Genomic DNA, 15,779 nt, shown 5'->3' with positions numbered 1-15,779 from the left:
ATTTTATATTTTCAACACTCCCACTTTAATTTACACTCTTGTTTATTTTATTTAATTAATTTTTTTTTTTTTTTTCTTTTTAATTTGTACTAATATTATTATTATATTTAAATTAATTATTTAATTGAGTTAAATACAAATTAATTCTCTCAGCTGTTCAAACCTCTCTTTTGCCAAAGGTTTTGTATCAGCAATTTGTGACTTGGTATTTAGATAGCATGAATTAATGTTACCCTTTTTATATTCATCCAACATGAATTTGTACCTTACATCAATGTGCTTTGACTTATTCTCAAACTGACCATTTTTTATCCACTTTATTGCACACTGATTATCTATGAATAATGTTGGTGGTTTGACAGTGTTACCAACAAATTCATTTATAAATTTATTTACCCAGATTAAATTTGTTGTACAACAACAAGCAGCAACAAATTCTGCTTCAGCAGTTGAGAGTGCAACTGACAGTTGCTTCTTGAAGCCCCAAATTACTGGTGAATCTGCCAGCTTGATGATGTAACCTGATACTGATTTTCTTCTTGCTTGATCACCAGCATGATCAGCATCTGAGTAACCTTGTATCAATGTATCAATACATTGTATTTTACCATTTGAATTAAATTTGATACCACAATTAACTGTACCTTTTAGATACTTCAAATTCTTTTTACTCCATCCCATTGGGCTTTACTTGGATCTGAGCAAAACTGGCTCACGTTATTTACTGAGAATGATATGTTTGGTCGTGTCATAAGTGACAAAAACAACAGACTCCCAACTGCTTCTCGATAAGGAACAGTTGGTACACGTTTATGTTCACTCCCACTCATCATAGTCAATTGTTGGTTATTGTCAGATGGTGTACTGACTTGGTTAGCATTTGTCATTTTAAATTTATCAATTATTTTCTTTGTATATTTTGTTTGTCTTGCTTCAATTGAACCATCATTATTTTGTTTCAACTCCATGCCCAAAAATAAAACTAATTTTTTATTTGTTATTTCTAGTTCATTACGTAATTGTTCCAATAGTTTATTTATTTTTGATTCTTCTTTAGACATTACTAATCCATCATCTACGTATATTGCAAGAAAGATTGAATCATTAATGTCACCTGGTGATTTAAATACACAGCTGTCAATGTCTATACTTTTCATGTTAAACTTCTTTAAGCACTCAATGAATTTTTGGTTCCAGCACCGAGGTGCTTGCTTCAATCCATATAAGCTCTTTTTTAATTTACATACTCTATTTGTGTTGTCTTCAAAACCTTCAGGTTGATGCATATACAGCTCTTCTGACAGCTCACTATACAGAAAGGCTGTCTTTACATCAAACTGTTGAGTTTGAAATTCATTTGAGGCTGCAATTGCTAGTAACATTCTCAGTGAGTCTGTTTTGACCACTGGACTAAATGTTTCTTTGTAATCCAGTCCAACTCTCTGCTGGCAACCTTTTACCACTAACCTTGCACGATATTTGTCAATTTTTCCATCATTACTTGGTTTTATCTTAAATACCCATTTATTTGTAAGTATTTTTGTACCACTTGGTACTTTGGTTAATTCCCTTAACTTAAGTCTTTAAGTTTTATTTTTCTCAAAAGCTTTTATTTCTTCATTCATTGCTTCTATCCATTGTTCTTTATCTTCACGTTTTTTAATTTCATGAATACTCAGTGTTTCTTCAAGCATTGCCATTAAACATATTTCTTGTGTTACACTTGCTAGTTGTTGATGTTCAGTTGTACAGTTTGAACACTGCCACTTAGTAGCTTCATCTACGTGATCTTTTGGATTCACATTTTCACAAATCATAAGGAACTACTTGTTACACTGTCCGTCACATTGTATCCAATTTACACGATTTCCTTCAGGATTTACACAGTTTATTGATGCACATTCTTTATCATCTTCATCACCATCATCATCATCTTTTTCTTGTTGACTTTTTGGACTTGTTGGTGGACTTTGATAATTGTCATTTTCATCATCCTCTTCACCTCTGTTTTCCACTTGATTTACTTGGTTATTTGTGTTATTTTCTGTATCACTTTGTTCATTGTCATCACCATCTAGGTTCATGACATTGATAATATTTATTTTGTTTTCTTGAAACACTACATCTGCTGCTGTTTGTATTTTATTTATATCTTTATACCAAACTCAATAACCTTTTACACCAATTCCATAACCAACAAATATGGCTTCTCGAGCTTTTTTATTCCACTTAGTCCTTTTTTCATCAAGTATTTTTACCCATACTTTTGAACCGAATATTTTAAACTTATTTAGGTCTGTTTCTTTCTTGTGCTACAACTCGTATGGTGTTACATTTGGTATGCTGCTTTTTCCAGTTGGATTTAAGATGTACATAGCTGTGTTGACTGCCTCTGCCCACAATGTCTCAGGTAGACCAGCACTATGTAACAATGTTCGCGCTGCTTCTACAACAGTCCTGTTTTCCCTCTCAGCTCGTCCATTATTTTCTCCATTTCATGATTCACGAACTCTTTTCCATTGTCTGGGGGGCTATTCTCGAATTCATACTAGTCGACTCGTTCATACGGATCGACTCGTATTCATCAGATCTCAACACATTCACTTCTTCACCTGTTTCCTTCTTTAATCTTTTCAAATAATTGTAAAAGCAGGTTGCAACTTTACTTTTTGCTTGTAAAAAATATATTTCACGGTATGATGAATAATCATCCTTAAACAACAAAAAATATCTTGAGCCGCCAATTGATGTTGTGTCCATGTACCCACATACATCAGTATGTACTACTTCACAAATTTTTGTTGCTCTGGTTTCACTTGGTTTATATGATATTCTGTGCATTTTACCAACAATGCATGATTCACATTGTACACTATCTTCTTTCACTTTAATATTTTTTATTTTCAGCAAGTTTTTGACATGTTCCATGTTCTGATGTCCTAACCTCTTATGCCATTGCAACAAACTCATCTCTTGACTGACTAATGCATTATTTGTGATTTTCTTTATAGTTTCATTACTACTTTTGTTTTCATTTACTTGGACTTGAATATCCATGAGGTACATTCTTTCCTTTTTTGTTACTGTTGCAATAATTTTACCACGTCGATTAATTAAACATTCATCATTTGTCCATTCCATTTTTGTATTCAAGGGGGGTGTCTTTCCATTACTGATGATATTGAAAACAAGTGAATTTTAACTCTGGTATAAACAACACATTGTCAAGATATTTGTTGACCCAATTTTTGCCATCATATGCAAGTACATCAATTGTACCATAATGTTCTGACTTTAATATCTTTCCATCTCCTACTTTTATTTCAACTCTTGTTTTTAACTGTTTTAATTCATTAAACCATTCTTTTTTTTTTGTCATATGTTGTGTACAACCTGAGTCCAAGTACCAATCATTGTCACTCAACACTGACACATTTGGTTGAGTTGCAAGTATCATTTGTGTCACTAGTGCAGCTCGATTGCGTCTGCTCCCACTGTTTTCAGCACCATCTTGATTATGTTGGACATTCTGATTATATCTTTTTCTTTGTGTAGTGTCTTGTTGATACATTGGTTTATGTTTATCTGTTGTAACATCTACCCTTTCTTTTCTACACTGAGAAAAAAAAATAACAATTTTTACTATGCTAGCAGGGTAATCGTCGGGTAAAACTCGATTTTGGGGTTTTTTCATGTTCTGATATATAAAAATTATTGTTTAGATTATATAAATTACTTTGCAGCACAGTAAAAATTGGGATATGCCAGGGTAGTATTTATTGGTATAACAAATATTGATAAGCTTAATACAATTATTACAGTTTTATTCAAATAAAATACTGAGCTTTGGATAATTTTTATTGTGCTGAACACTAAACATTACTCTGCAGCATGGTAAAATTCAACCCTCGGTAATCTTCGGCGCTGTTCGATAATTATCGTGTCAGGCTTTTGTTATTTTTGTTATTGTGAGACGCACATTTAGGTATTTGTACGTCCAACGGTCTAACGGCCTCCGTAATTATACATAATATTGATATTAATTAATTCAAGTGAATAAAAAAGTGCAGTTATCTAAGAAAAATCTACGACTTAATTTGAGTACTTTTACTCGCTAATTATTTATAGATATCACTAGTGAAATGGAAGTGTGAACATAATTTGTGTGCAGTTTTCATTTGTTTATCGTGAATTTGATAGCAGTGAGGATGGTCTCAATTTTTATATTATAAACAATATTTTAATGGAAACATCCACACAATATTATTTTATAACAAAAAAATTATTAGCTGTATTTTTAAATGAACACACCGAGCATTATGAAGTTAATAAAAAAATTTTGTCGTGAAAAATTTAGATTTGAATAAAATATATAATTATAAGTTAACATATATAACACAAACACCAAATACAGAATTTATTGTTAAAAATTGGATATAAAAAAAAATACATTAAATAAAAATTTTATTTTGAGTATCGTTATTTAATTTCCCTTTCATTTATTTTTTAAGCAATATTTAAAAAAAGATAATATATTTGGAATTTTTATTAATTCAAATAATAAAAATTGTTGGTAATACATCAAACTTTACTTATCGACACTATATTTTTTAGTGTGTATGTATAGTTAAAATTACTGTGCTTGGCATGGTAATTTTTGTCCAGCCGAAATACAAAATTAAATGGCACGAAGGGTAAAAATTATTGTTCCCATTGTAATATATGTTAAACTTACAAAATACCCGGCCTTTACTACGCAGCACAGTAATTTTTATTTGATTTTAGTTGTAAAAATTGTTATTTTTTTTTCTCAGTGTATTACTTTGCATATTATTTTTGTTTCTACATTCTCTCTCCCAGTGCCCTGGTTTTCCACACGAAAAACATTTGCCTGGTTTACTTTTTGTTCTTTTAGCTAATAAGGCTTCACCATCACTACTTTCTTTATTTACATTCAACATCTTTTCCTCAAGCTCCAACCTTGCAACCAAGTTAGCAAGTGTTCTATCAGCAGCAGCTGTTGCTTGCCACGATGAAAAAAAAAGCTTGAGACTTTTTGGCAACGTCATTATAATTTTTATAATAATTGTTAAGTCATCTGTTTGTTGACCAATTGATCGTAGCTTATGTGCTAGATCTTGTACACGACAAATATAAGATGTAATGCTTTGTTGTTCTTTTGTAACATACTCCATTCTTGATTAATTAGATATGTTGTTACTTCATTTTTACCTTCATACAAATCTAACAATTTATCCCACATTTCTTCTGCAGTATTGCATCTCCGAATATGTGTTATTACTTTTTCACTGACTGAGGTTGCTATTTCAACTTGTGCTTCACCTTCCAGTTTTCCCCAACTATGCAATTGCTCTGTATAATCTGCGTTTGATGTTCCAGCTGTTGTTGCCGTTGTTGTTGCAGCTGGTGTAACTGGTTTTGATTTATTTCCAGTTACAACACCATAAGCTTCCATTGCTGTCAATCTAATTTTTGTCTGGAGTTTCCACATTTTCCAGTTCTCAGCTTCTCTTAACTTAAGCTTTGTAGAGGTTATTTGTTATCAAATTCTTCCATAATAAATTTTCTTTCTTACACGTGGCCTTTCTCTTTTTTAGTTATAATCTTGTGATACGCGATTATACCGCTTTATTAATAATTATTCAGCAGTAATTGGAATAAGTGACTGGGCCCATAACCTGTTGAGTTTTATTATATAATTACCTATGGTTTTATTGATAATAATTGATAGACACAATACTCAGGTTTGAATGTTTCTAATAATCAGATTTATTGGAGTAATTCCAGACTCAAGAAGAAATTAGAAAAAGAAGACATAATACATCAAAAGAATAGAGATATAAAGGTGTATACTTACACAAGTAGTTACATGACCGCAGGGCCATCAATATTTGTGTCATACTTATGAGCAGTGGAAATTAACCTTTTATTTGATGATTTCAACAATTCAAAATCTAAATTAATTCCACAGCAATATTTTCTATATTACATTAAAATTATTGTGTCAAATGGCTGCGAATTTAATTGAGACTGTTTGGTAATTTATTTAGCTTCATTCTTTCCTTTGATACATTTGCCATGATTAATTGATTAAAAAGCTATTGGCAAATGTTCCTAAGGAAGGGATGTAACCAAATAAAGTAATTAACAGTTTAAATTAATTTCTCAGCCATTTGACACGATAATTTTGATTGTATATAGAATATATTGCTGTTGAATTAATCAAGATTATGAAATAATTTTTTTGGTTACATTCTTTCCTTAGCAACATTTGCCAATAGCTTTTTAATTAATTGATCATGGCAAATGTATCTATAGTTGGGATAGAAGGAAATAAATTAATTGACAGTTTAAATTAATTTTTTCAGGCATTTGACACAAAAACCACTCTGGTTATACAATATAGAAAATACTGTTGTGGAATTAATTTAGATGCTAAATCAAGTAAAAAAGAGCGTAGGTAATATAATATAATGATACTATCTCACTGTCAGCTTAAAATGCATATTTTTTTGGTCGGAAAAAAAAGAAATTCATAATTTGGAAAATATTGTTATTAACGAAAATAATATATATATTTAAAAACTTTCAAAATGAAAATTATAATAAGCGTTCGATTATACATTTTGATATTTGCCAATAGAATAAAATTATAAATAATATTTTTATTTTTTTCTGAAAAAAATAATATACATATAATTATATACAGTCAATACATCAGTCATATACATCAGTCAAGATGGCCGACGAGTTAAGTCAACTTATTTATTGCTCTCTATAAATATGTAAACTATTAAACTTTTATTGGATATCTTGTTAAAATTTTATTATTTACATACATCTGAAAGTGCCACTACCATATTTTATTAATAAATTTTACATGATTCAGAGACATAGTGTGTTTTTGAGAGAATTTTGACTGATTGCGTGGCAATGCATGGTCGTGTGAAATTGGTGTTATATAAAAGTGTTGTGATGAACATATGTATATATACTCTTCGACTTGTTTTTTCTAGTTTGGTGATCATTAATTACTCACTGATACAATTTAAAATTCTAAAGTTAGCTTTTTTTGAAGTGTTAGTCATTAATTATAGTGCCTCACATAACCTGAAATTATACATTTTTCAATTGCTAATTGTATATTGAACACTAGACCCTGGTGCACATAGCTATCACCACAGAATATTAGTCGGCTAAAAGCAAATTGACATTATCGACACACAATCTTAATTTCAATACTGAGCACTGGCGGTGCTAGTTGTCATTGTTTATGGAGTATACCCAACATATAACACATTGAATACATCAATATACTAATACTAATTACTAATGATCAGATCACCTGTCAGACGCTGCACAACAATGTCAATGACAAACTGTCTGAGAAAGATACAATTTTAAACAACTTTACATTGGATGATTTAATCAAAATGAGTCAGGATTCAGGCAAACCAGCTGTCAAACTGGGGAGATCCAAAAAATCATCAGTATGGTTCGTGGAGAGAGGGACGGGTAAAGAATATTAAAATTACGTCACTGAAAATTATAAAACAATGGGAAAATAAATCACTCAACAAAACGATAATTAATGTACTAAATACAAATACAACACAATAAAAGATTGACCAAATACGCTTACTAAAAAAAGGGGGACAAAAGATCTTAGGATGGATGACTCCTACTCCTAGACCTTGGTGGAAGGGATGGCTCCACTTCCTAAGGCTATGGAATGGATGACTCCAATTCCAAGGGGGGCGAGGGAGGGGTTGTCCGAGGTTCTGGGATGACTCGCCAGAGAACCTGGACCCTCTGCGGCTGTGAGCAAGGAAATGTGTGTTGTGTGTGCTGTGCCACAGCTTAAATAGCCGTGATTCTACCCTTTCCAATTTTATTCCCACTATGACTGATATGGACCAATCTCAATTGAGTTACCCAAATTGACCAGTCAAAAGCATAGTAGGGCACACGGTGAGAATGGTAGTACTAGAGGGGATATTATTAGGTGTACAAACCGGTTTTTCCCCTCTTTACTCACAAAAATAAAATAATAAAAGCGTCACTGGTCAACCATACAATAATAATAATAACAAATAAAGAAAAATAACAAAGAAAAATAAATATAATTTTAATTTAAGGTAGACGAGCGAGACTCGTCACAATACTTACAAAATAATCTTGATAAATTTGTATCGTGGTGTGAATTTATCAAACTACAAGTCAATACTGATAAGTGCAGCATAATGTCATACTGCAAATTCAAAAAAATTTTTAGTAACGGATTCGTTCTATTGAAAATTGAAAATTTTCAAAACTCCGGCGAAAGCCCGTGTGGTTCCTCTCGATTACTCCAAATTCATTTTAGTTTTTTTTTTATTAGAAATTTTAAATTATATGATTAAATATTATTTGTTTTTTTCACGCTGTTTTTCACCTGTCAAATTATGTATAAATCAAAATACAGATGAAAAAAATTTGAGGTTATACAACTTGTGATTACTAAAATGATTTGATTTTAACTCAATGATTTTATTAGATTCGTTAAAAAAAGAAATCAATACAAATATAAAAAAAATAAATCGTTCAATTCACTTTTTTTTTAACTAAACAAATTTTTTTTAGAACCATTTTGTTTATTACTTTTATTTATAAAAATTTGTCCTTGGTAGTTTTTTTTTTCTTTTCAATAACATGATAATTTAAATAACTATTTTATCGATCAAGCAAATTATAACCACAACAAAGAAAGTTTTACGCATGCACTTTAAACTCTTTTTTGAAGAAAAAATGTTTAAAATAAAAATCGGTAATTGTTTATATTTTGGATAACTTTTGAACAAATTAACATGAAAAAGTTTTTTTGAGCTCAAAAAATTCGATGTTAAATTCCCGAGAGCCACCCTGACAAAAATCGCTAAAATCACTCCTTTATAACTATTTTTCAACTGTAACATGGAGGATGACAGTGACTGTTACAAACAATGGCTGATATCTAATTAACAAATGATCAGAGCAAATTTTATCAAGAGAGGGTGGCTCTCGGTATCAAAAAGACAATTAATTTGAGTCAAAAAAGAGCTTGTAAGTTAAAATTTTAAAGAGTTATGCAAAATATAAAAAAACAGCAATTTTGTTTTTTTGTTTATAAACAATCTTCTAACGACATTAAAAACATTTTTCAACTCAATTATTATAAATTCTGTCATTCCTAATATCCTGGCGAAAAATCGCATCCATGATTTGTTCTTAGTTTTCTTATTATTTGACTTTGAAAATTATACGGTAATCGTTTTTTGTTAATAATAAATTAACTAACAATTGAAATTACTTTTTGTAAGTTCCCAGTTTTAGTATTTTCATAGACGAATAATTTGGTCCTAATTCGATTCTTCTAACTTTATTACTCTGCAAGATATGATCATTTTTTAAAAAACGCGAGTGAATTCACTACTATAGGCTTCGCTTACGTAAAAGTAATTATTTTTGAATATACAATCAAGAACTCATCAATAAAGAGAGAGAATATAATAACTGATTTGGGTGTTGTTTTTGACAACAAATTGCTGTTTGATCCGCATGTTGATAAAACTGTGAAGGCTGGTATAAAGGCCTTGGGCTTTGTGTGGAGGCTAGCTCTTAATTTTTTAAATCAGAATGTAATTAAAACTCTGTACTACACATTCGTACACTCAAAGATGGACTATTGTTCTCCAGTAGTTCATCTAAGGAATAAAAAACAAATAAAATTGTATAATAAGGTCCAAAGACACTGTCTGAAATTAATGTTATTAAAAATTGATGGTGTCTTTCCAGAAAGAGGAATTGATGATAGGGGTTTTGTTGAGTAGAACTAACATGGAGTCTGTCATTATTAAAAGAAAGATTTCATTCATTATGTTCTTTATCAAGATCATTCAAGGTGCTATTGATTGCCCTGGAATCACTTCTTATATTAAAATTAACACGTCAACATGCAGACTTCGTGACAACACTGCTTTCTATATAGTTAACACCGATTACAATACCAAATCATCAACTCCTCTTCAAGGTATGGTTGATTTAATCAATAAGATTTGTCGTAAAACAACGCTTTTTGATAAAATTTTGCAATGTAAAAATATTTCAAATAGGTATGTTGGTGAGTGTTTAAGAATTGCCAAGATCTAGATACTTACAATGCATATTATCTCTTTACTCAACGTTTAAGATACAAAACTTCTAAATTTTTTCCTGATGTTTAATTTAATTATTTTCAATTAGTTTGTTCTGATACTCTTTAATTATATAATTCAGCTACACATAGTCGCTGTTATTAATAACAATAATTATTATTATAACTGTGAAATTTATTGTTAATGTAATGTTCTAAATGTACTGTAGTCCTATCATGGTTTAACACCCTAGACTTATGCAAATAAATAAATAAATAAATAAATAAATATACCTATATTATTGAGGTTTAGGTAAAAAAATTTTACTAGTATTGATTCGAGACAAGTTGAGATTAGTATTTGAAAAATATACCGTCACCAATCTATTTATTCTCAAAATCAATCTATATACTATAAATTCACTTTTTCAATTTTACCTAAAGGTGTTCTATAAATTACATAATTAACATCTGGTGTTTTTATTTCGTTTTCCTCAACTATATCTAGTGGAAAAAATAAATATATATATGTACATAAAATATTTACAAGTATTTATTGGATATTAAAATGTTAAACTATTCAACAAATAAATTATATGTTTGATAAAATTTAATTAATCAAAAACATTGGAATTTATATAAAATTAAATATAATAAATAGATAATTACTATTATTATTTAATAGTGTGTCAATCTGTTTTGTTCTACGTTTATGAGTTGCTAATTGATCCAATCGATTTGTTGATATACCACAAAGTTCACAACGTAATGCACCACCATAAGTTGTTGCTCCAGGTGCATACATTGGTGTTATCGATAAAGGAGAAACTTGTGAAACTTGTAAAACTTGTGTAACTTCTGATGAAACTACAACAGGAGCTGTTGTAACTTCATTAGCAAGTAAATTTTGTGTTTCTTCAGGTACAAAATTTAAACCTATATCCAATAGACAAGTTTGGCCAACTGGTACTTGATTTTAAATTTTTTTTAGACTTCTAAAAATATAAATTTTAAATAGTTTACCTAAAGTTTATTCTACTATTATATTTTCTCAATTTAACTTTGATTATCAATACTGTACTCTTGTTTTGATGCTGCACCAACTGCTGTTTTAAGTTGGAGCAGGTGGACTATAATTTTATTAAGTTTATAGGATCGCAGAGTTGAATCAGGATAGTGTGAAGGTATTAATCAGGTTAGGTGTCAATTGGTTCGAGTTGGAGGTTGAGAGTAGGGAGTTTACTTTAGAATTATTGAGCACATTAGATTAAATAGTCTACACTAATTATTTATCATTTAATATCTAAATTGAGTTGAATTAAATACACTTGAAAAATATATGTTGAGTCGATGAGCTGTTAAAGATTACTACCATAATAAAAGCTCGTGAGAGAGAGAAAATTATAAGAGAAAAAAATATTAATAAAAATGGTTGACAATCAATCTTCCATTGATTGTCACCAGATGGCCACAGTGATATATGACCATTTAGTCAGAACATTCTCCAGCCTTGACAATAGTTGTCAACAGATCACTCATCAACAGACATAATTTGCTGATTGGTCTTTTGAATGTTGAAGTACAGGTCTTGATGGTCACAACTCTGACTAAACCATCATCACCTGGGTGAAGTTGTATGACCCGAGCGAGCGACCATTTAGTTGGTGGAACTCTTTCATCCATCATTATTACCATTGAGTTGAGTTGGATTGAATTGTTTGATGTACACCATTTGGTACGTACATGGAATCGTTTAATATAGTCATTCGACCATTGATTCCATAGTTGTTGACTATGTTTTTGTATCAATTACCATCTTGATAATTTACCGTCATTAATATCAAGTAATTGACCCTCAGGTATAGCATTCATTGCTCTACCTATCAAGAAATGTCCAGGTGTCAATGCTTCTAGATCATTTGGATCATTTGTCATTGGACAAAGAGGTCTTGAATTGAGTTGAGCTGATATTTGCTTAACCAATGTATCAAGTTGGTGATAAGTATATAGAGTTGCTCCCATAATTCTTGACAAATGATGCCAATTCGTGCCTTCAAGGCTGAGTTGATGAGCAAAGTCACACATGTTGTGAGCTTGAGTGTGAAGTGATTGAAGTTCCTTTATTGCACCAACAAACTTGCTACCACATTCACTATACAAATTTTTACATACTCCTCGAAGTGATGTAAAACGTCGATATGCTGCTATGAATTCTCTAGTAGACACTCCATTAACTACTTCTAAGTGAGTGGCTGATGTTGCAAAACACACAAACACAGCAATATATGCTTTATAAGTTTGTTTACATCTGCCAAGCCATTTTTTAATATGAATGGCCCAGGAAAGTCCACACCAGTATTAATGAATGCTGGATTCGGATTACATCGAGCTGGAGGGAGTTGTCCCATGAGTTGTTGACTGACCAATGCACGTTGACGTGTACAAATAACACACTTCCAATAGACTGATTGGAATGGAATTCTTCCACCAATAATCCAATACTTTTGTCGAGCTATTGCTAACATGAGTTGTGGTGATCTATGTAACGTGGATTTATGAGTTGATTCCAATATTAATGTTGTCAACTTTGACTTAATTGGCAATATAATTGGATGAGTAGCTGACTTTGTTAAATTTGCATTATTTAACCTGCTGCAAACTCTTAATACACCTTCTTTATCTAAATATGGTGTCAAACGTATTAATGAGCTTGACTTAGGTAATTGTTCATGATTTTTTAATGCTGATATTTCATGTGAGAAATATCGATGTTGTGTGTGTTTGATAAAATATAATAACGTCGTATCATATTCTTTAGTTGTAATTACCAATTCTTTTGGAGTTGATGAAGTCATTTCTGTCTTATGTAAAAACTTAAGACACCACGCACATACTCTCACTATTTTATTTAATGATGAGTGTTTCACAAGGAGTTGTTCAAGGATGTTGTCTGTATCTTGATGAGTCGTGACTATTGCTGTTAGCACAGGTTTGATTTCAATGTCGATTGTTTTATCACAGTTGCTTGTAGTGTGGGCCACATGTCCTGTTCTTGACAAAGCCACTGTAGACCATGCTACCATAATAAATTGGTTGATAATTGTTTTGGCTGCAAACCTCTTGATGCCAGATCTGCTGGGTTATCATGACCAGGTACATGATGTCATTTAACAAGAGTTGTTTCAGAGTTGAATGAGTTCTTGATTAATTTTAGTCGATTGCTGACAAATTGTTTAAATTTATCAGGGTCATTTTGTATCCAATAATAAAAAATTGTTGAATCTGTCTACAGGTGTACTGGTACATTATTGAGTTGAAGACTGAGCTGGACTTGCTTTATACTATTTACCAATTAGACAGCTGCAGATAATTCCAGACGTGGAGTTGTAATTCGAATCTTCTTGTTCTTTGAGTTGTTTTGGTGTTGTAATAGTGCTACCTTGGATTTGGCTAACACGAGTGTTGATATTATTATGTTGTTTAACTCTTAAATAAACAGCTGCACCAAGAGCGACATTGGAGGCATCAGAGAAACCATGAATTTCTGATAAGATTACTGATAAGTTATCTGGAGCTGTGTGTAGCCATCTTGGTATTTTTAGACAATTAACGTCTTGTAAATATTTGCAGTATGTCTGCCATTCGAGTTGTAATTCATTGTCAAGCTGTTCATCCCAGTCAACGCGTTTATTCCACAATTTTTGAAAGAATATTTTTCCAGTAACAATGACTGGTGTGATCTAACCTAATGGTTCAAACAGTTGTGCAACTTTTGACAACACTTTTCGCTCTGTTGCATTGAGACGTGTATTATTCGAGACTGATGATGGGCTGAATGTAAATGTATCATCTTTACGATGCCATTGTATACCGAGCTGTTTAAATACTTCAACATCTTGTATATTCAATGTTGATGATTGCTCTCTATCCTCAGGTGGTACTACACTGAGAATAGTATCATTATTTGATAACAACTTTTTAATGGAAATCCTCCGGCCTTGAATAGTGCACCAGAAAGAATATCATCAACGTATGATTCTTGTGATATCACTCAGCTGGTTAAAGGATAATTTATACCTTCATCCTTTTCGAGCTGTCGAAGAGTTGCCAATGCTAAAAATGGAGCTGGTTTTAAGCCATATGTTACAGTCTTTAACGTGTAACTTTTAATTTGTTCAGTTGGAGTTGGACGCCACAGAATTCTTTGTTTTTCTTGATCGCCTTCGTAAATGAATATTTGACGGTACATCTTTTCAACATCTGCTGAAAAGACAATTTTAGACCGTCTCCACCGACTTATTACATCACTCAGATTATTGAGTAGGCAAGGACCATCATACAATAGGTCATTTAATGATTTATTTTTGTCTATAAGTTGAGATCCATTAAATACAACACGTAATTTAGTTGTAGAGCTGCTTTCTTTCTTTACACCATGATGCGGTAAATAACAAATGGTGCGTATATCAACAACATGCCTGGAAGGCATCATGTGACCAAGTTTTTCGTATTTATTTAAGAACAAGCTGTAGAGCTGATGGAGTTGTGGATCTTTGCAAAACGAACTTCTTGTCGTTTGAGCATGAGTTCTGCATGTTGCTTTGATTTTGAGTAGTTGAAAAATTCGTTTGATTTAAAAGGCAGTTTCACAATGTACCTTCTTGTGTTCTTGAGTGAGTTTGAGTGAAATGATCAAGACATATCTGATCATCTTGAGTTAGATCAGCTGATGAGTCGTGGAATGCTTCTTCTTGCATCCAGAATGATTTTACGAGTTGAAGTAACTCATTGTCACTTGACATCGTGAAACAATGGCGAGTTGGTTGGTGAGTTGTTGAACAATGGTGTGAATTAGTTCGTCCTGAAAGGATCCAACCAAGTTGTGTTTGTTGAGCTGTCAAATGGTTATTATTGCCAATTTGTTGTACAACACCATCTTGTAACAGAGAACCATATACATCAGCACCCAATAGTACGTCTACTTTTGCTTGCTGATAATATGCTGGATCTGCCAGATTGATGCCTTGGAGCTTATCTTCATCTTGAATTTGTATATTAATTGATGGTAATAAACCAGTCAATTTTGGTAGTATGAGCATGTGTAATTATTGTAACGTGATTTTATTGTTAAAAATACGCATCCACGTGATTGTTGTGATTGACCTGCGCCAATCCCAATGATTGGTGTATTTGAGTTGTAACGTTTTAAATTTAATTGAGTTACCAAGTCTTCTGAGCATATGGAAATCTCAGAGCCTTGATCCAATAAGGCTCGCACTTGGATTAAATTATCAAGGTTATCTCTGACATTCACCAAGGCTGTTGCTGATAAAACACTCGGTCTTATTGGTGGAGTTGATGTCTTCATCGTTTGACTTCTAGTGTGATTGATTGATATTGTCTGACTATTGGCCATTGATGGAGAACGTAAAGTTTGAGCCTTCATCATAGGCATGAGTTGATGTCATTGTTGTTGTTGCTGAGTTGAATTACTTGTACCAATTATTGCATTATGCAGTGAGGTATGATGAGCTTAATGACACTCAATACAACGTCGTGAATTACGACATTTATCTGAGTTGTGTTTACCAAGACAATTACGACACAA

The 15,779-nt window shown here is 31.7% G+C and overlaps 1 protein-coding gene across 1 annotated transcript; it reads right to left on the bottom strand.

The window, feature by feature from the left end:
• Positions 1 to 13,911: 13,911 nt before the first annotated feature.
• LOC122850923 lies at positions 13,912 to 15,270 on the bottom strand. Its single transcript, XM_044149973.1, has 3 exons — positions 14,829 to 15,270; positions 14,249 to 14,770; positions 13,912 to 14,111 (listed from the first exon to the last, which is right to left on the bottom strand). Exons 1-3 carry the CDS (start codon positions 15,268 to 15,270, stop codon positions 13,912 to 13,914), a joined length of 1,164 nt encoding a protein of 387 aa, XP_044005908.1.
• Positions 15,271 to 15,779: the final 509 nt, after the last annotated feature.

The sequence above is a fragment of the Aphidius gifuensis genome, linkage group LG3 (assembly GCF_014905175.1).
Source record: "Aphidius gifuensis isolate YNYX2018 linkage group LG3, ASM1490517v1, whole genome shotgun sequence".
Taxonomy (NCBI): Eukaryota; Metazoa; Arthropoda; class Insecta; order Hymenoptera; family Braconidae; genus Aphidius; species Aphidius gifuensis.
Note: the sequence above shows the minus strand (reverse complement) of the source record. Positions and strands in the feature narration are given on the sequence as shown.